The sequence below is a fragment of the Lolium perenne genome, chromosome 1 (genome assembly GCF_019359855.2).
Source record: "Lolium perenne isolate Kyuss_39 chromosome 1, Kyuss_2.0, whole genome shotgun sequence".
NCBI lineage: Eukaryota > Viridiplantae > Streptophyta > Magnoliopsida > Poales > Poaceae > Lolium > Lolium perenne.
This window is the reverse complement of record NC_067244.2, coordinates 130,264,715-130,285,679: the sequence shown is the minus strand read 5'-3', so window position 1 is coordinate 130,285,679 and position 20,965 is coordinate 130,264,715. Positions and strand designations below refer to the sequence as shown.

Below are 20,965 nucleotides of genomic sequence, written 5' to 3'. Positions count from 1 at the left end.
TCACATATAATAGTAAAGACTAGGATATGAGAGTTTTCTTTCATGTATGTCTCCTCCATGGCTGGCTGCAGAAACCGGACAAGGAAGCCTTGCAATGTTACACTGCACCAATTTATTGCCGTTGTTCGATGGCATTGACTTGCACCACATCCACATGCGATCCACAGCAAGCATCTGATCAGCTCATAATACATGATGTCACCTCAGGTCCTCAACTACCTACACTTCGCATTAATCTTGCCCTGTTCCCAGTTTACACAAAGCCTTAAACACTTCTTGACAGCTTGTGTTGATTTAATACATGTCCCTTCCAGTTGTTAAGTTCAGACTAATGATGGATCATGATGGTATTCACTCCGAATCATATTACTTGCCACCACTAATATGGATGTACCTAAAACTAAAATATGTTATACATCCATATTAGTGGCACCCAATATGATTGGAGGAAGTAGTACTATAGCAAATAGTTCTCTCTTTAATGGGTATATATATAATATACATACCATATGTCCTCTGTTGGACACTTGGACTGTTGTGTTCTTGTCGTGATTATATATAACAGTACTACTAGCGTCCTGCCCTGACAAGATCGTCCTTGGGATATCTCCGATCAGTACTACTAATTGTTGCCATTTGTAGCACTATTTGAATGACAACCTTACTGCATGCCACAAGCTGCCATCTTAATGACGAAAGGCTACCTCATTAGGTTGGTACTGTAGACGATAGAAGGATCACAAATCGTGCATCATATATCATGTCAAACTGTGGCTTGTAACTTTTGGCGCCTTCTCGTCGTTCTTCATGTAGATGCATGTTTGAGCGAGCCCAGCTCTGAATTCTGATCTTAGTGCCATTTTAAATGCCAGTGCAAACAAATGAAATAGAGGAGTAAGCTTGCATTCAGCTGCGGAAATACACATCGTTCAGAATAATACTACAAGAAGACAGCTTAAGCAGTGCTAGTACAATCTATATAACATACACATGACACATTCAGTCATATCAGATTCTTTTTCTACCGGTTCAGCTATTTTTAAGCCTTAATTTTCTGTCCAATCCAATCCACCCGTCTTCTTCAGCTCAGGCCACTCACGGATGATCCGCCGGTAGTTCGGCCGCGTCGACTACATAGCCGCGGAGTGACGGCGTCCGGACCATCGCGAGCTCCGCCGCTCTTCGCTTGTGCTGCACCCTCCTCCTGGCGATGTATCCACGCACCCACGGCGTCACGTCCTCACTGACCTTGATCATGACGAAGAAGAGCAGGCGGTAGATGATGATCATGCTGAACAGCACGGAGAGGTCCAGCCACTTGGAGCGGCTCACGTCGATCTGGAACACGTTCTCCAGGATGTACTCCCCTGGGATCTTGGGCAGCTCGTCGTCCTGGTTGTCGAACACCAGCCCCACCAGGTCGTTTTGGTATTGCCCCTGCAAACCAACATTAAAGGACCCATTTGAATTTCACGAGAATTTCACAGGAATTTGATGTGATTTGGATCTCAGTGGTAGCTTCTGATAGATTTTGTTTTTACCTGAAGTGCCCAGTAGTGGAAGCTGATGTATGACATGGGGTACCTCCAGAATGGTTTTGGGATGTCATGCGGGAGCCTGAAGTACCCTGATACCAGCATGAAGATCCCCTGAAACATTCCCAACAATTGTTACTTGATGCCCATTTCATATCCGAAAACCTGCTGACAGATGGGGGATCATGGAAGTTACCTGTATCCCTGCGCCGATGATGATGCCCATGAGGAAGTTGGGAATGATGCTGGCGATGGCCATCATCAGGCTCTCGACGACGGTGACGCTGGCGTAGAGGCACAGCACGAAGAAGATGTAGTGGGTGAAGCCCGGGTGGAGGTGCACCATGAAGTAGCACAGCGTCCCTGACAGGAACGTGATGAGGATCAGGAACGGCATCGCCGACAGCGTGTTGCTGATCACGAACGCCAGCACGCCGTAGTGCCCGTTCATCCTCTCCCTCTGGAACACCTGAAGAAACCACCCCAAGAAAATATCCAGTTAAAGCAAAACTTGGTCGGAGTCTGAAGAATTCTATGCAGATCTCTGATGGTTTTCTGAGTACAAACCTTCATGTCTTCCACGAAAGACGGGAACCCTCCGATGGACATGAACGTGACGAAGCCAAAGATGAAAGATGCGCATGCGCCCCGTGCCTGAATTCATGTTTTCAGAGTTTTTTTTGTCAGACCACCAAACATGAAACGTCAAGCAGTATTTGCAATTCAGGATAGCTAGCCAAATGTAAGTGTAAACTGTTAGCTGAAGCAATATTTGATGTTCTTTAGTTACCAGGATGGAGCTGTATTTGGTGCCGACGTTGAGGTAGATACTCCCAATACAGACTGTGACAACAATGTAGATGATAAGCCTCAACCAGTAGTACCCAAAGTCCCTTGACATGTTGACGAACGATCGCTTCGTGAGCGTGAAGGCCTGCATCCCAAAGCTTGCTTGGCTCCCCCCTGCATCCAGGACCGTTCCTTTCTGCAATGGAAAAAACCACATGAATGATGAATCTTCAAATTGTGATGGCCTCAATGGTCAGGCTGAATTGTGAGAAGTTGCTGAATGGATATTATTGACTACTTACAACCCGTGCCATCTCATCAACTTTCTGCCGTGCCACGAAATAGTACTGCGAGCGCTGGTAGTAGCTGATTAGCCTTCTGATTGCCTCGGAAGTTGTGGTTCGCTCGAGGGGATCGTCAGGCTTCTCAAACTATGTATGCAAAAGATAGCAGAATTTTCAGTCAAGAGTCAAGACACATATAGGCTATAGCACAACCGTGAACTACTTGTAAGTACGAGGGATCTGGCTGAACTCTGAAACTTACTCTCATCTTCATAGATCCTTTCAGAGTGGCCTTCACCTTGTCGAAGTCTGCGTTTATGCAGCGCAGGAAATGATCCGATGGATTGCGCAGAGGTGGGCATGGGAAGCCTGCTTGGGCAAAGAACTGCAAAACGCACATGACAGGACAGGATTCAGATACCCCATTAACATTGCAGGAACACAAATATAAAGGCATGTAAACTCAGATTTACTACCTCACAAGCCTCAGAAGCCTGCCCAAAGTACACTGTTTTGCCCCCTGAGAGGAGAAACAGTCGATCAAAAAGCTCGAAGACCTCGCTGCTCGGCTGATGGATCGAAGCGATCACAGTTCGACCGTCCCTAGCCAGCCCACGCAGCGTCTGCGTAACGAAGAAAGCTGAAGCACTGCACAGTTTTGTGATACATCAGTTTCTTGGATGCATGGTACGTACTGAAACTGTTAGAATCACACTAAAATCAAATTCTTCTGAAAGTACTGCCATGACTGTCTTGAAACTACATGCTGAACAGAGTAGTGCACAAATTGTACACATGTAATATTCAGATTTCAGTTATCTTACTTCCATTATCTACTAATACAGTCAAAATAATTTCAGACAACTGAGCTAAAAATGTATTTGTGAAAACCCCATACCTGTCAAGACCACTGGTGGGCTCATCCAGGAAGAGCAGCCTAGGCCTCATCAGTATCTCTAGGGCAATGCTGACCCTCCTCTTCTCACCACCACTGACCCCCCTCAGGTGCCAATTTCCGATGACCGTGTCAGCGCAGTCCTGGAGCCCCATCTCAACAATGGTGCCCTCGACCAGGGCACGCTTCTCTTCCATGGGCATGTTGTCAGGGAGGCGAAGGCGGGCCGAGTATGAGATAGTCTCCCTCACCGTCAGTGTGCCGATCAAGTTGTCATCTTGCGTCACATAGGCCTGAAATTGCAAAATTGTGGTTGTCACTTCCAGTACCAAGATGTGAACAGTTTGTTCTATGTTGCATCATCGAGAGAGTATGGTAATAGATGAACTGAAAGAGCAAAGTAAACACAAATGGAAATACAGTGCCCCAGATAAAATATGTTTGTTTTACAATGTGGATTTTACTTATCGGAATAATTTAGTAATACTAGTTAGTTAGTGATAAGTACAGAAACTAAGTTGAACTGTAGTACAAGACAGGTACTAGCCAGTTTCAACAGCAACCAATGAAGCTCAAGTCATCATAACATGAGCACCAACCTACTCTATACTCTAAATTTCAAGTGTGCGGATAATTGATTTCAGCTAACATATACACACTTGTGTTTAACAAACACGAGTCATATTCGATCACACTAAAGTACACTCGGTTTTGAGTGTTTTTTTTCGAAATGGGGATACCCCAGCCTCTGCATCAATTGATGCATACGGCCTCATTTATTTCAACTCGGTTTTGAGTGTATCATGAGCATTATATGAGCAGACTACTAACATATACAGATGGGTTCACACTAAAGTAAACCCATCTGCTTCCGTCTCCACTTCTCAGGCGCCAAAAATGAAGTTACTCGCGTGTGTGTCCAATCCATCACCATACAACTTAGCCATAAGAAGATGGTCGGTCTAAAAACAGGCCGAAAATGAATTCATCTCCCAATCTTCAACTTCTAATCTATCTCCAGACACAAGTAGCTCAGGTGCAGTTCAGGAGATGACCTCCAACACATAGCAGACGCAGCTCAGCTAAGCTAGCAGAAGAAAGAAACTCGCAAGGTTTCAAAGCATGCCACGTGACACATGGCCCCTTTCATTCTTCTTACATGGTTTGTATCAGGTGATGCAGATAGATCTTATTAATCACAATTCAAGATGGCTAGTACGGAGAAACAGTAAGGCGAAAACAAGGAAAGGGAGCAAGAGGGAAAAAAGACAGACAGTGTAAAGTACAGTAGTACTGGGTCACCATGGCACCATCGCCTAGCTGCTACTGTGTTCATGTGTTGTACGCCCAAATTCACTCACATAACACATGTTCAATTACAGAAGAATCTTTTTTTTTTAACTAATTGAAGAAGAATCTTGTTGGGAGATACATGAGTAAAGAAATATTTCTTAATTTATAACAGAGCAAATGTTTTTGTTCAATTTTATTTTATCTGCAAAGAGTGATAGCTGCATCTAGTTGTATTTTAAGTGTTCTATGATGTTAAGAAGGTGACAGCGGCGTCCGAGGAGCTAGTGACTAGTGTGGCAGTACGTACCGCGGCGCCGAAGGAGAGGTTGGCCTTGCGGCCGTTGAGGAGGACGGTGCCGGAGAGGAAGGCGTTGGCGGCGAGGCGCCCCGCGAGGGCGTCGAGCATCGTGGACTTGCCGGAGCCGGAGGGCCCCATGAGCGCGGTGATGGTGCCCGGCTCGGCGTACCCCGTGAGCCCCTCCAGCACGGCCTGCGTCTCCCCGCTGCCGAGCGCCACGGTGACCGTGAGGTCCCGCCACGCGAGCCGCGCCGACACGTCGCCGAGGAACTCCACCGCCGCCTTCTCCCGCCACAGCGTCTCGCTCAGCGGGCTCATCGCCGGCGCCGACGCCACCGCGACCGCCCGTCCCGCCGCCTTCCCCACGTCCTCCAGCTCCGCTTTCACCTGCCCCACCGCCGCCGCCGCTTCCTGGGGCGCCATTCCCGCTGCCCCTCCCTTCTTCATCCCCACAGACCGAGCAGGTCTCGGGAGATTTTGGTGGTTCTTTGGCAGCAGCAGCAGCAGCAACAAGTAGACAGACGGACGCACGGCTCGCTCTCCTCGACGCAGCGACGTACGCGAGCACGTGACAGGGAGGAAGCTAGCTAGCCGTACAAGCTAGGCCGGCGTGGGAGAAGAATGGCGTTTCTTGGGCGGCGTGTCCAAGCTGCAACGATAGGCTGCTGCCGCCCCTCTCTCTCGCTTCTGGGTCTCTGTGTGCGCGTCTGGGGTGGCGAGTTTTTATGAAGGAGCGAATGAAGTGAAGAGGGGGTGGATGCGAGGGAGTTAATGGAGGCGCAGAAGCTCTACAGAGAAAGAGTAGGGGAGGAGAGGGGCAGAAGTTATGAGGGTGAGGGATCGCCAGGGGTTTGACCATGGGGTCAGCCATGGCCATGCATGCGATGCAGATGAAGGAGCTGCTGAGGCGGTGGATGCCTGTTTGGTGTGAGCTTGGCACGGAGGGGAGACACACCACGCAATGCATGCAACCGGGGTGCAAAACCGCCCCAGTCATGCATGTACACACCGTTTAGGCTTTCTTGACCAGCTACCTCTCCTTAGAGGTAAGACAGAGTTTTAGTCATGACCATCTGATTATCATCAAGGGTAAGTTTTGTTAACGAAAATACCTCGATAAGACAAGTTATTGTGGTGTGTGCTAGAAGAAGGAAGGGTTTTAATGGATTCCATCTACTAACATGTATTTGGAAAAATTCATGTTGTGTCAGTGTCACACATAATTGACTCACACAGTATCTGTGCTGGTAGCACTTATAGAGCAAAACTCCGCTAACATGTTTTTTTAATTGTCTATCATAAGTTTTCGATATGCAAGCTATCCACATCATTATATTTTAGCCAATCAGTTGAGCATATCATCTCCGCTAATATTACTCGCTAATGATAATATACAACATGTCCACGCTATCTCATAGTCGTCAATTTTGTAGGGCCCTACAATTGTCCCCGTCATAATTTTGTAGTCGTCAAATATACAACAATTTCAAATCCGGTAAATTGCAGTTCGGTTATTTTGACCAATTGAATCTTGCATATTTCACAACTTTAAGTTCAATGCATCTTATGCCATTCGATTTACAACATAAAGTTCTTAGACTACCAACTTTTTCTGTGTGAAACCTATCATGTTTTCTTCGTTTTTGTTTACAGAAACATGCCCACATTTATTTTAGAGTTGTGTCGAATTTGTGTATAGCTATGGTTGGATTTGAATGTACCTGCCACAAAAAACTGTTTGAGCACCTTAAAGTTTCTCGATGGTATATGGCTGGAGGTTCGAGGTTGATCGGAAAGGTAAACTTAAGAAAATTCCAAGCAGCTTGCAAATTGACAATCGTGATTTCATGGCAACTTGTTTTTATACGTCTGAACGAAAAATCAAATACTTTTTCCATGTGACCCAAAATCAAATACATGGTTCGAATTATTGTGAACTAAAATGTGTTTGGTTGAAAATCTCACTATGTTGTTTATGTCTTTTTGGTGGCTATTCCACATTTCTACTTGTACCCGCATTGCGAATCACATTTCTTTGAATACTTTGTTTATGGTCTATTTCTTCTACTTCCAGCCACGCCTGATCGTAGTTCATCGGGGACAAGAGCTTATGAATAAGGTATAAGAGCATCTCCAGCCGCGTCCCCCAAAGCGCCCCCCAAACCGCGCCGGATTGAGCGTTTGGGGGACGTGTTTCGTTCGTACCGCCTTTGAGGGACGTCGCTCCCCAGTCGCGTCCCCCAAACAAAAATTCGGAAATTTTAAACTTAACGAGATTCGACTAAGATTCGTCCAAACTTACAAGATTCGAACGAAATTTGACTAAATTTAAACTAAACCTAATCTAGAACCACTTGCGGCGGCCAGAGGCGTCGTAGTACTGCTGGAAGTTGTGCATGTCGTCGGTGACGACCTCCTGCTTGACGCGCTCGCCGACGGGCTCATCGACGGGCTCGTCCTTCACCGCGCCGCTTGGTCCTGCCTCGTCGTCGTCGGTGAGGTCCACCAGCGGCTTGCCGGAGTCGCGGATGGACAAGGCGATCGCCGCGTCGAGGTCGCCCCTCCAGGCGTCCTTGTCGTCCATGGACGCCAAGAACGCCGCCCGCAGACCTGGGCAGTCCTCGGGGTCGTCGCTGCTGGCGATGAGCCGCTGCTGCCGCTCATACTCCGCCAGCAGCGCCGCCTGCGACGCTTCCTCCGGCTCCTCCTTCACCTCCGGCTTCGGGATGATGAGGGCGCCGCCGCGCCTCCCTTGCTGCCGCCGGCTGCCGCTGCCGCCACGCCTCGTGTTGACGGGCGTCGCCGGCTCCTCGTTCACCTCCCGTTTGGGAACGGTGTACGACGCCGACCGGTACGACAAGGACGGCGTCGACCGCGCCGGTCCTGAGGAAGAAGAGTGCGAGGAGGACGAGTACGTCGTCCTCCTCGGCTGCCATTGAGGAGACGGCGGCGGCGACGACGACATCTCCAGCCTTGGAGCGCCGTTGCGGATGCCGCGGATGACGTTGTCGAGGGTGCGCCCGGGAACGCCCCAGAACAGGGTGCGGCCGTCCTTGTTCCAGCTGTTGGGGCCGCCGACGAGCCCGTCGGTGCTGTGCATCTCGACGTCGTACTTTGCCTTGAAGTACGTGGCCCACCAGGCGTCGTTGCCCTTGGCCGCCCACGTCGGATCCAACCGCTCCTCGGCGGTGAGTTGAGCCCGCCGGGCCTTGATGGCGTCCCTCCATTGATCCGTGTCCGGCTTCGGCGGCGGCGGGATGCCAATGCCGTTCACGGCCATCCTCCAGCCGTCGCTGCTTGGCAGCCGCATGTCCGGCGGGACTGGATACCGGGCGTGGTACAGCGCCCACGCCTCCGCCACGGTGAGGCTGCCGCGGCCGAAGCCGTTCGCCGCGGCGATCTTGCGGGAGGACGAGGTCGACATTTTTTTTGGAGCGGCGAGGAGAAGATCTGGGAGGGGGGAGGCGGCGGCGATTGTGATGAGCGGCGAGAACTGCAGGGCGTCTTAAAACAGCGGCGGCAGCGGGTGGTTGCACGCAATAACTCCGGCGCGGACGACCACGCGGCCATGCACGACGAGACGCGTCCCTGCGTCGCCTGGGAAAACAGGGACGCCATTAACGTCGCTTGACCAAAGGTAGGCGACGGGGTTTTAGCCTTCCGTGCCGCTGACGCGTCAGCCCCGCCACTCTCCGCCTCGCTTTTCGTTGTGTCCGGCGTGCCCGGTGTATCCCCTGTAGGACGGGGACGGGCTCGGGGCGCCGGACACCGAATGGGCGCGCGTCGGAAAAAAATTGGTTTTGGGGGACGCGGCTGAAACGCATTTTCTGTCTGGCGCGCCCCAAATCCCTTTGGGGAACGCGCTGGAGATGCTCTAACTTGTGGCAAAACTCGAATACCACTTGTGTGCTTGTCACCGGGATCACATCCCACCTAGGCAACAGTATGGTCCTTATTGTTCCTTACTGTTACACCTGCTGGTCACAAGCACATAATAGTACTCCGTAAGTTGTGTACAAACGCGAGGCGTTTACACCGGCCTGTTGGCACTCTCCGTACACGCGCTGTAAATCCGCATCTCGGATTGATCTCGGCTGGGCCTCTCATCATCAACCGGCAACAGGCATCTTGGATAAACCTTGCGTTTGGAATTAACCAAGGATCTATCTATGGCGAAACCAGGCGTGATGCGTCCATGCATGTGCCATGCTGGGGGGACCTGGCCGGCAATGCAATATTAATTAAACTAACGTGCAAGTACAGTACCACTACAAAAGAGTCACTAGCCTCAGTGATCAGCTTGATGAACTTCGACTCAGAATGGCATAACTTCTCCTCTGTAACTAGGTTTAACTATAGGGTAAATGTTTCTTAGTCAACGGATAACTAACTTCATTTTCAGATGATGTCATCAAATTTAGTCACGACTAGCACGAATCACAAAGTAAATCTAGCGATGATATTTTTTCTTAGTTGCATCTCCACTTGCAACTCAAAAAGTTCCAGTTAAAACATCACTTTTTGCAATGGAAAAAAAACTTAATTGCAACCCAACTTGCAACTCATATGCACGGCGTAGGATTTGACTGATCACGAACTTAGTTCTCAGCTAGTAAAAAATTATCTTCGAATAATTAGGAACATGTTTGGTTACGGTGGTACTTGAATGCATTAGTTTCTGTTTGGTAGGACTTGGTAGTAATCAGATACCGTGTAATCACATTATTATGTGACTGTACAAATTTGTTTCCCGCCCACTCACATATGTAATCAGTTTCCCGACAACTCTCTCTTCCTCTTCCTCCCAGAATGTCTTCCCTACCCCCTCTCTCCCCTGTTCGTTTCTATGCTATCTTTAGCAAAAAGAGTTGCCTCCGCCCTCGCTGTCCATCTTCGAGGAGATCCGTGGCGAGGACCAAGCAAGAGGTTGCATGCTCCGGAGGCGGCCACCATGGTTGCACTCCATGAAAAGATCTACGTTGTCCTGGACAACATGCCTGTATCGGTCATCAACACTGCCGGGGAGGGAAACCGGCCGTAGGATACTCTCGCCGGCAACGCTAGCCATGGGGCACCTTGCAAAAGAGGCTTTTTATGGTAGAGATAAACAAAGGCTGACCATCAAAACCAACTGATCAAACGGTCCAGATTTACCAATACTTGTTGACTAAATCAGTACAGTAGTATTTTCTCACCAAAGGGCAAATTCGGAAGATCAAAAAACAAAATCTGGTAACTCAGCTGACATGACTTCCTCGCTTCCGTAATATATAGATTTTCCATATGCTAGTTTCTTAATCTTTCACATAATAAATTTCCTGATTTAACTTTCCTTATACGTTACATAAATTAAATGGGTGGATGCATAGCTAGCAAACCGGATCAACGCCGATACAAATTTGTATGGAAAGAGCATTTGGAACGCGCAGCTGAGAACGTTTTTTTGTCCGGCGCGCTCTAAATTTCTTGGGGGGACACTTTGGGGACGCGGCTGGAGATGCTCTTACGGCCCATCGTCTAACAATACCATTGTATCCATGAGTTTGTAAATTCATGTCTTTTTTTGTCACTTATCTTTCAATGACAATACATATATACATCAGTACTCTCCCGTTCCAATAAATACGGCTTATAAATTTAGTCCAAAATAAACTTTCTCTTGGTTGATGTTGTAGATAAAATATAAATATATGTGGTACCAAACTAATATTACTTCCTCTAATTTATATTACTTGACACTAGTATGGATGTACCTAGAACTAAAATATACTATCTAAATACATCTCTATTAGAATCAATAAATATGGATCGGAGGGAGTAGTAGATTCAATTGCAAATATATTTTTAAAATATTGTGTATCATGTTATAGATAACTTTTTTTGGGAAAACTTTTTAATTTTGAACTAAATTTTGTTTTGTCTGGTGCTAGTTCACAACTTCAAGTGCACATGTACATTCACCTCTTATCGCGATTTTAACTTTCATTCAGTGGATTAAAAGATAGTAGGTCTGCACCTTGGTGGAGCCAGCTCGTGATTACCAGAGTTGTAATCGAATCTCTTCCAGATTTTTTGGAAGAAAATAGAATACCAAAACATTAATTACCCAGAATATCATGGCTCAATACTACTAGTTCGCTTGACAAGTAAATTGTACCGTAAAACAACCCGCAAAAGAACACAAACAGCTGCGAGCCGGCTTCCATGGAAACAACGACACAGTGCAGCGGCCAATATCTGTTCGCTCGGGGCCTGCGTAATTCCATTCCTGAGTTGAACCAAACAAATTTCGCTTTTACCCCGTTCCTTTTACATTAACAGCGTACTCTAATTCCCATTACATTTATACGTTTACAATGTCAAACCGAAGTACTTCTAGTTGTACCCATCTATCTATTCTATTATATACTAAAAGCAAAACACGAATGTTTAAAATAGAGACACCACGTTAATCCACATCATCCTAATTAATTTGATTGTAGATCTATAATTTACGGTGGGGATTTAAAGATAACAAAGGTTACGTAAAATCGTGGTTGGTAGCCACATAGGAAGGATGGCACGTACAAGGATTTCTTTTTTTAAGGAATAGTCATGTATGAGGAGATAATAAAACACGGGAACTGGACACATAAAAAAAAATCCGGCCTGAGAACCTAGCCGGCCACGAACAACCAAAATTAAGCACTCAAATAAATAAGGGAATTCCAATTCCAATTTAAAAGGAAAAAAGACAAACCTAGCTAGCGTGTGTAACTAGGAGACCATCTAGGACTTGCAGAAACAAATTAAGCGCCTCCGTCACCGGGGCTGATCATAAACTCCGTACATGCATGCTTTCAAAGTAATGAAATAATCACATACCATGAAATAAACTTGGGAAGTATTTTCTCTATCTAAAATAAACGTATTATTTTTTTTTAAATATGGATGTATCTATAATTAAAATAAATCTAAAAATATATGTATCTAGACAAAAGTAAGATATTTATTTTAGCAGAAAGGAAATACTACTCTTCCCACAAAAATAGCTATTACTACTCCGAGATGGAAGAAGGAGAGTCCCTACTATGCCGACAGGCCGAGCATCATGATATTCATGAGAATGTTGGTCTATTCAAGTTTTAATATATTTTTCGAATGGAGCAAAGGTTTGTTTTGTGTAAATTGATCACGGTAATATATGGAGCTATACTATACCACTTGCATATCCGATGGTTATGGGTCACACGTTACACCTAAATATGATAAATAAAAAATGATATTTTAGTGTTTTGATTTTTTTATAAAAATATTTACATGGATACATGCATATATATTCGACATCTATATGGAGATTTGCCAAATAATACATTGTATTTTTGGCTACACAAAAATCACAAAACCATGGCTTTAAAAAGATGAAAAATATATACCACATATGAACATATTTTTCAATGAAAACTTGATCCTACGTACTAGACATGTATATCTACACATATATTTATAGTCAGGTTTTTCACGAGAAGAAAATGTACTTTTGAATATATTTTTTTCTAAACCAATCTCACAAAACCTCAGGAGCCAAAATAAAATTTCCCTATATATCAATATTATCATATTACTAAGAGCAGCCACAGTGCAAATCGTTTACTTGGGCGCTTAAGCGGAGCCTGAACTCCAACGCGGATCTAACTTTTGGGCGCTTGCTTGCCCGTTAGATATTCCTTCTGCAGGTTAAAAATTGCCTAAGCGCCTGGCGCAAAGATTCACATCGACACCAACAAATTAGCGCCCACAGGCTGGGATATCACGGCGTAACTTCCTCTCGGCCAGGAATCTGTTCCCGGCGTCGCTAATTAAGCGCATGCGTTGCCAGTGCTCTAAGAGTGTTGTATTTGTTTAGCACGATTGTACATATAGGCTAAAAATATATGTTCGATACCTAAACTTTTGTTAGATGGATGAATGGTACAATCCTATCATATAAATCCACAGCTATATAACATTTACATTTTCTTTTTTCGTCATTTTCTCTATGAAAGTCAGAAACAGAAAATGAGAGAAAAAACATGATTTCGTTTTCATAAGAACTCTATATCAAGTAATGCAACCGATCTTTCTATAGAATTTACCGATAAAATATGCACATATAATTATGTTTTCTCACAAAGATAAGTGTCGTGGAAAACTTGTGTAAGATGAGCAAAAGCACAAAATTTAGGGAACATAAATGCAGTAGTGAAAAAAATAGCAATTCGACTTAACTTGAAGTGTTATGTGAAAGAAAACATAGGGAAGACGTGTGTAAGAGTGTGTGGTGATCATGCATCAATATTTTCAATATATTTTATTTATAGATAATAGATATATTGAATTATACATGTGATAAAAAACTCTGCTAATATATAGCAACCATTTTTTTCCAACAACGATACCAATAACAACATTTGATTATAACATATAGCTATGTGTAATATGACAAATATGCATAGAGCTGCAGACCACCTACACCAGAGAGCATACATCAATTGATGTAAAGGCCTCGCAGATTGCACATTGCAGCTTAGTTTGTAGGTGTCGCCGCTCCAGCTTCTTGTGTTATATAAATATCTCCGAGAAAATATAAACCACTACCATCCGATTTTCCTAAGAGATATTTGATCTTCTTTTGTTATTTCTATGCAACATACTAATTTATTAATTTACAAACTGGAGATAAAGTTAACCAGTACCGATGTATGTATTTTCTAAAATAATTTCATAGTAAAAAAGTTTAATAGAAGTAAAAAAGGTTTAACTAATTTAAAATAATTTTGAACATTTTTAATATAGATGATGCCCTCGCATTTGCGAGGGTCACCATGCTAGTTATTACAAATAAAAGTTAGAACATAGACACAATGAAATGTATAGTATTTTCACATTCGAATTCTTCTCGCAACTTATAGAAAAGTAGATTAGTATTTTCACGTACTTGTTCTATTCCTAGCAAGATTTACCTATTTTGTTTCTTGAGCTATATATGAGTCAAATCTTGAGTAGAAGAGTATGATGTGCTAATGCTGTAACAATAAATATCAGAACTTTCTTGTCTTTAAATATGCCAATCAATCATCTAGTACATTAATACACCTCATGTGCTTAGTACACTTTATATGCACCGCCATTCAGAATTACTTCTGATTTCCTGCAGAAAGTAAACGTATTTTTAGGCAGCGTATAAGCAGAAAGAAGGAAAGAGCAAAAGTTTCATTTAGACAAAGGGCCAAGAGTCACACGGATCGCCCGACTAACTAAGATCCGTTGGTTAAACTGAAAATACGTAGTGGGTCATAGGTACTCATGAACCCTATAACTTGCCGGTCCCAAATTCGTATTTCTAGTGCTCCAAGCATTCTAAAAAAATTGTGGGTGGAGGACTCACGTATGTATGTGTGTACCATTTGTCATACCCAAATTCAAAAATATGTAGCTTAGAAAAAAAAAAGATTCAAATGAACAGTCTAAAGAAAACTCTTCCCTCCCGAAATTTTTGTAACTCAATGGTGAGGTAAGTAGATAGCTATGTAACTTAGTACCGAAGTAAGTGTAATTGGATTAAGGAGTACCATGTCCAAAAATAAGAAAAGCTTTCCCATTAAACTGAACTACCAGGCGGTGAAGGTGTCTGTTCGCCCACTAGAGCGTATTCAAATTCTTAGTTGTGGTTATGATTTCGTATCACTACACACCAGCAGTTTAATTATTAGTTTAAGATATATTACAATATACCTGTAGATTCGCATGTATACACTAAAACGCATATACGTATTTGGACAAATCGACCATAAGCCAATTCGTGACAGAGTGAGCAGCATGCAATTTATTTTGAGACAGAGTATAATGCTCGAACCTATCCACAAATGTTACTCGATGGTAGTTAACTTGAACTTGGAGTACACAGTAGCACAAAACGTTTAGAGCGCGGGGTTATATTTTCGTGGACTGAATGAAAATTGGCAAATAACGCGGTGTTTTCGCATTCCCGGCCGTCTGGCCGCTCGGCCGTTCCCGCTAGCGCTAGAGTTGCATTGCACGGATTCAAAGGATCGGCAATCGATGTTCTCTGTACGCCAATGCGATTCGGCCCGGCCCCAACCAAATGCCGGCCGGGGCCTGGGTTTGCAATGAAGTGTGCCAGGAAGGTAGGTGTTTGTTGCCGGCCATGTGTGACTGCTGTTGCTGTTCCTAGTATACCTTTCTTAATCTGAATTCCTGAAAAAAGTTTATCATTCTGAAGCCGTCACATAGATTTCCCTTCTTCTTTGTGCGGACATAGATTTCAATCAGAAGGTTTTTATATACTGTTTATTCGTTTGGTGAATTAAGCTTGCTGGGAGAAAGCATGTATGGGTACAGTATGACACGAGAGGAGAATATTATCAGGATTGCATGCTCATGTAGACCATTCTGCCATGTTGGCGAGATTAAAGAGCCGGGAGGTTAACGAATGATGTCGGGGCCTTACGGGTAGGGGCCCCATGATTGTTGCTGAGTATTTTTATAAGTAACTATTCGGTATTAGACCTGGTCCATTTTCACCTTTTTTTCGTTTTCTGTTTCTGCTTTTCTTTTTTTTCTTCTTTTTTTCCTTTCTTTTCTGTTTATTTTTCTTGTTGTTCAAAATCGAAAAGTTTAAATTTGAAAATATTTTAAATTTGAAAAGTATTCAAAACGAAAAATGTTCAAAGCTAAAAATTGTTCGTATCCAAAAAATGTTCATAATCAAAAAATGTTCAAATTTAAAATATGTTCATTTTCGAAAAATGTTCAAATTTTGGGAAAATTCGAATTTTTGAAAAATGTACATTGTAAAAAAATATTCATTCTAAAAAATGTTCAAAATTTGTTTCAATTTGAAAATTGTTCCAATCTGAAAAAATGTTCAAATTTTGAAAATATTTAAATTTCGTAAAAAATTAAAATAATTTTAAAAAATCGGGTCTAAAAAATCAGCTTTTGGAAAACGTAATAAGAAAAAAAGAACTGAAAAACGAAAAGGCAAAAAAAAAAACAAAAAAAGGACTGGGAATGTTGGGCCGGTCTAACAACCTGCCTTGGGGGTGTGCGACGCCTGGTCCGCGCCGACCAGGTCGGCGTACAGCACCCCCAACTAGCCGACTACCTGCCTTCGCAGTATAGTACTGGGCTTATCTGAAGTGTTGGGCTGAACGTAGAACGGCACTACAAATGCCCACTCCAAACTTGTACACTGCTTCCTCTGTTCTCTTTCGATTCTTTTCTCCCAAACAGAAAAATAGGACTTCAATTTTGCGGATTTCCATTCTGTTCTCCATGTCCAGTCATGAGGACACCATTGGCCGTCTGGTCCATTCGGCCAGTTTTTCAGCTAATCACCCCCTCCACAGTTTCGTGCTGCGTTGATCCATTCTGTACATTTGTGCATTTGCTGACATAGTTGGCTAACCCATTCAAAGTCCATGAGCAGCAGATAGCTGAAACCTCGGCCACACGTTTCCGTTTTGAGCTCTAAATAACTTCGCATTCCACATGCTCTGTAAGCCACGTCTCTGAACAGTTCCTTCGTTTCTGACGTCTCCGAAAGACATCTTTGAACAGAAGTGATATTGTGACTGAAATGTTCGGCTCGGTACTTCTAAAATAATAACCTTACGTCCTCACGAAGCCAGGATAATGCAATTGTGCTCTGAGTCGATCACATGGCATGGAGAAGCTAATTAAGTTTGATCACTCACATGGGCTCCTGCTGCCGGTTTGACATGCGTGCACGGTGCACAGTGCACAGACTCAGTCAAAGAATATCGAAGAAGGGTGAAAGAAAATGAGTGAGAGCCCGAGGGAGAGCTCCCACGGCCGTGCGGGCGACCGTGCGCCGTGGCCGCTCGACGAACCACCGGCCGCCGGCGGCGGCCTAGCTCTAGGATCCTTACCTACCAGCCTCCTCCAGCCTGCCTCCCACCTCCAGCTGCCCCTGAGTTTGCCGGTCCAGTCGCCGGAGCCTGCTGCCGTTTCGGCTGCGGACGTGGTTCCGGTGGACGGAGACCCTGAAGCCAACTCCGCCCCTCCTCGTTGTCAACACCCGGATTTTTAAGTCCAGATGCCTATTATGTCATTCATCGCAATCCCAGGAATATTGTTTTTGCGAGACATAATAGATTAATATCACAACACATCATTTATTACAACGCATAATTGTCTTACAACAAAGGATCACATGATCCAGTCTCATTACAATACTAGATGATCCATTGATCAATTACAAAACACATAGCGGAAGCGAAGTAGCGTAGCGGTCGTGGTCCATCTGTTCCACAGGCAACTGTTGACGTCAGGAGTGATCCTAGTTGTCGTGGACGTCCTGCTGTCCTTCTTCCGGGTTCTGGTACTCCTCTTCATAGTCTGGCCATTTGAATAGCCAGGGACAAAGCCATGAGTACTTTAAAGTACTCGCAAACTAATACTAAGGTAAACACTATCAACTATAGTAAGGGGGTGCTAAGCTCTAAGTTTCATTTGCATAAAGCTAGTTTTATTTCATAAACACTTTAATAATCAAAAACCTTCATTTGCTCAACTAACTCAAGCGGGAACATTAGTGTCATTCCCACAACTCAGTTGTGATTCAAAGTCAAAGTCACCTTTCAATTCAAATCACAAGTCACCATTCACCTTTTCAAGTTCAAAAATCACCCTTCACATGTCACATTTTGAAAATAGTCTGATGACGGAACAGTATGGCCTTTCCAACCGTCCATAATCGTGGACGCGGCTATTCGAATAGATCTACACTCCGCAGAGGTCGTACACTTGTGCCACAACATTTGCAATAATCCGTCAGGGTTAACTGGCCCTGATTTACCATACTCCGTGTGCGGACTACCAACCATAACCTTTCACTTACATATCCTAGTATAGGCATCTCTCCCCATGAGCTTGGCCTCCCCGGTGAAGACAAAGCTGTCGGCTGGGAACTGCACAGTGGCTTGGGCCGGACATTCACCTCATTTCACGTCATATCACATCACTTCACTTTTGTAGAGGCAGCCTCCAGCATAACCCCGATGACGCTTGTTTAGAGGGAACCCATACTAAGATACATAAACTTCTAGTTAAGCCCTACCCATATCAGGTATTGTGGGGGTACTTGCAAAATTGGAATGGTATCGCATCCAAACCCAACCATCAGTTTTTGTAAAATTCACCAAGTCATTCACCAGTCATATTCACCTTCAAAATCTTTCAATAGAATGACTCATCATTCCAAGGTTTTCAAAGTCTTTTCATTTCACAAGTTCCCATCTAGAGTAGTCAATTTTGATATTGAGCACTAGCAACTAGTCCTGAGGGATGCTAAATATCTTGGAGCTTGCTAGGCTAATTTTGATACTCTTGTAGTACTCTATTTCTAGACCAAAGTTAACTATAAAAGCAAGTTATAAATAATCAAAAACCAAAGCTTGTAAGAATAAAACTGGGAAATAGGATCATAAGCATAAAGTAAAAAGTAGTGGTGAGTGTGCCTTGCTCTAGTAGAGCTTTGCACTTTGCAAGACTATTAGCTTGCAAAGGTGTTAGCTTGCATTGGTAATAGCTTTCAAATAACATAGCTTGCATTGGTAATAGCATGCAAGAATACTAGCTTGCCTTGAGTGGTGTACTGATCAAAGTGGTCTTCCTCTTCCTGGAAGTAGACTTCCTCCTCCTCTTGATACTCCTCGGTACTAGCGTCTAAAATACGAATACGAGGATACAATCACCAAACAATTCATTGGCTCTTCCCAACATCACATATATTCACACAAACTATTCTATTCACATAATTAATACAATTTGGTGCATTGGTGGTATTGTTTTGAGGAAGAATAATTTCCTCTCATTGAATCTTCTTTAAGATTTAATTTCTCAAATCATCACACATGAATTTATGTTGACCTAGGTCAACCATTCATCATCATCACTTGAGAAAATGATTTAAATGAGGTAGGGATACCTCATACCATTTAATAGTGACTATTATGATTTAAATCTCCAAGTATTTCATGTGAGAGTTTTTGACCCGGGGTTCAAACTTCATATGAAAGTACTTGGGACAAGATTTAAATGAAGTAAAACACCTCATATAATTTACACAAGTAAACTAACATCACTTATTACTATTAAGTGGGTAAAAGTGTTGTTTTCTTATTTAGGAAAATAATTTCCTCTCATATTAATTAAGGTGTTACTTTTAATTATTTAGAGAAATAATTTCCTCTCATCATCTTATTAAGATTTAATTTCTCTCATGGACAATATATGACCTAGGTTGACCAAAGTCAACCTCTTCATACTTATCATTTGAGAAAAAGGATTTAAATGAGGTGAACACCTCATACCTTTTAATCCTAACAAGGTAAAGAGTTAATATCATCAACAATTCAGGTGAGACCTAAATGACCAGAGTCTCAACCTCAATTTGAATTGTTCAAGACAATATTTAAATGAGAGGAACACTCCCATAAGTTTTAAATAATTTGTTGGAACAATTTAAAAAAGCTACTAAGGCAAACATTTAATATTAAGTGAACAAATGTGAGGCCAAGCAACCAGGGTTATCACACTACTTCATACAACTTGAGAGGATGATTTACATGAGGTGCTACACCTCATACTATTTAAATACTATTTTTGAAAAAGTTTAAATGAGCTAGAAATGGCCAGATAGCCATTATTTGAGTTTAGCCCAAGATCATATGAAACAACTATAGTATTTTATTACATAATAAATTAGACAACATCAAATGTGATTTTTGAGAGGTGGAACCACCTCAAAATAGTTTATGGTTGATTTTTAAGATTTATTTGAAGTTTGAAAAGTTACTGATTTGTTATTTTTACTATTCAAATTCTACAACATATTTTGATTTGAATCTAGTGGCATTGGATAGAGTTTTTGATGAGCTTTCCAAATATATAAAATTTGTTGAAATTGGCTCAGTAGATTTGGATCTATTAAATTTCAAAGTTAACACCAGATTGTAATTTAAATGAACAAGAAATAAACTAGTTTGAATTTAAACGGGGGCGGGAACTGAATTGGGCCGGCCCAGCTACGCTGGCGAGGCGGCGGGCCGCGACGGTGGGGTCCACTATCAGTTTCTTTTAAAACACCGAACCGGTATGGTGTGTTGTGGACCGTGGGATTAAAAGAGATCGGACGGCCAGGGTTTGTCCCCTTCGTCGACGAGCTCCGGCGAGGGCTAACCCTACCGGCGGCCAGGAGGGTGGCGATGGGCGGCTTACCGGCGTCCAGCGAGGTCGGAGCGGCGGGCAAACGAACTGGTCGACGACGGCGAGTCGAGGGAGGGTTGCGGCGGCTCCAGGGGTGCTCGGAATCGTCGGCTTCGTTGAGCTGCTGCAGCGGCGGGCTCCGGCCAAATTCCGGCGAGGTGGGGTGTAATCGGAGAGGGGAAGAGGTCGAGGAGGTTCAGGAGGGAGTGGAGAACTCGTTGGTGTGCAGAAATCGTCCGAGGAGCGTCAGCTTTTATAGCGGGCGAGGAAGGGCAGCGCGGCATGGGTTGGTCGGTCATGGCGACGACGGCACAGTGGCGGAGAGGAGTGGGCGGTGATGTTGCTCTCTTCCTTACGTCACGGGGATCACGACGCGCTTGAAGGCACTGAAAACGAGGGTCTGTAGCGAGCAGGAGCGTGACGCGCGCGTGTTGTACCGTGGCGGACAGTCGTCGATGGTGACGACGGCGACAGTGCTCGAGCGGGGAGATGGGGTTGTCTGGGAGCTAACTGGTGCCGTGGCGATGCTCCGTGCAGAAGCTGAGGCCAGGGGGGAGGTGGAGGCGACGAGGCGACGACGCGCTCTGGCGTGCTCCGG

The 20,965-nt window shown here is 44.1% G+C and overlaps 1 protein-coding gene across 1 annotated transcript; it reads right to left on the bottom strand.

Moving 5' to 3' along the window:
• Window positions 1-882: 882 nt before the first annotated feature.
• Window positions 883-5,862, bottom strand: LOC127302066 (ABC transporter G family member 11). Its single transcript, XM_051332418.2, has 10 exons — window positions 5,104-5,862; window positions 3,507-3,796; window positions 3,085-3,256; window positions 2,871-2,993; window positions 2,627-2,755; window positions 2,326-2,520; window positions 2,103-2,189; window positions 1,732-2,004; window positions 1,542-1,649; window positions 883-1,437 (listed from the first exon to the last, which is right to left on the bottom strand). Exons 1-10 carry the CDS (start codon window positions 5,539-5,541, stop codon window positions 1,096-1,098), a joined length of 2,157 nt encoding a protein of 718 aa, XP_051188378.1. The 5' UTR covers window positions 5,542-5,862; the 3' UTR covers window positions 883-1,095.
• Between the last annotated feature and the right edge of the window lie 15,103 nt (window positions 5,863-20,965).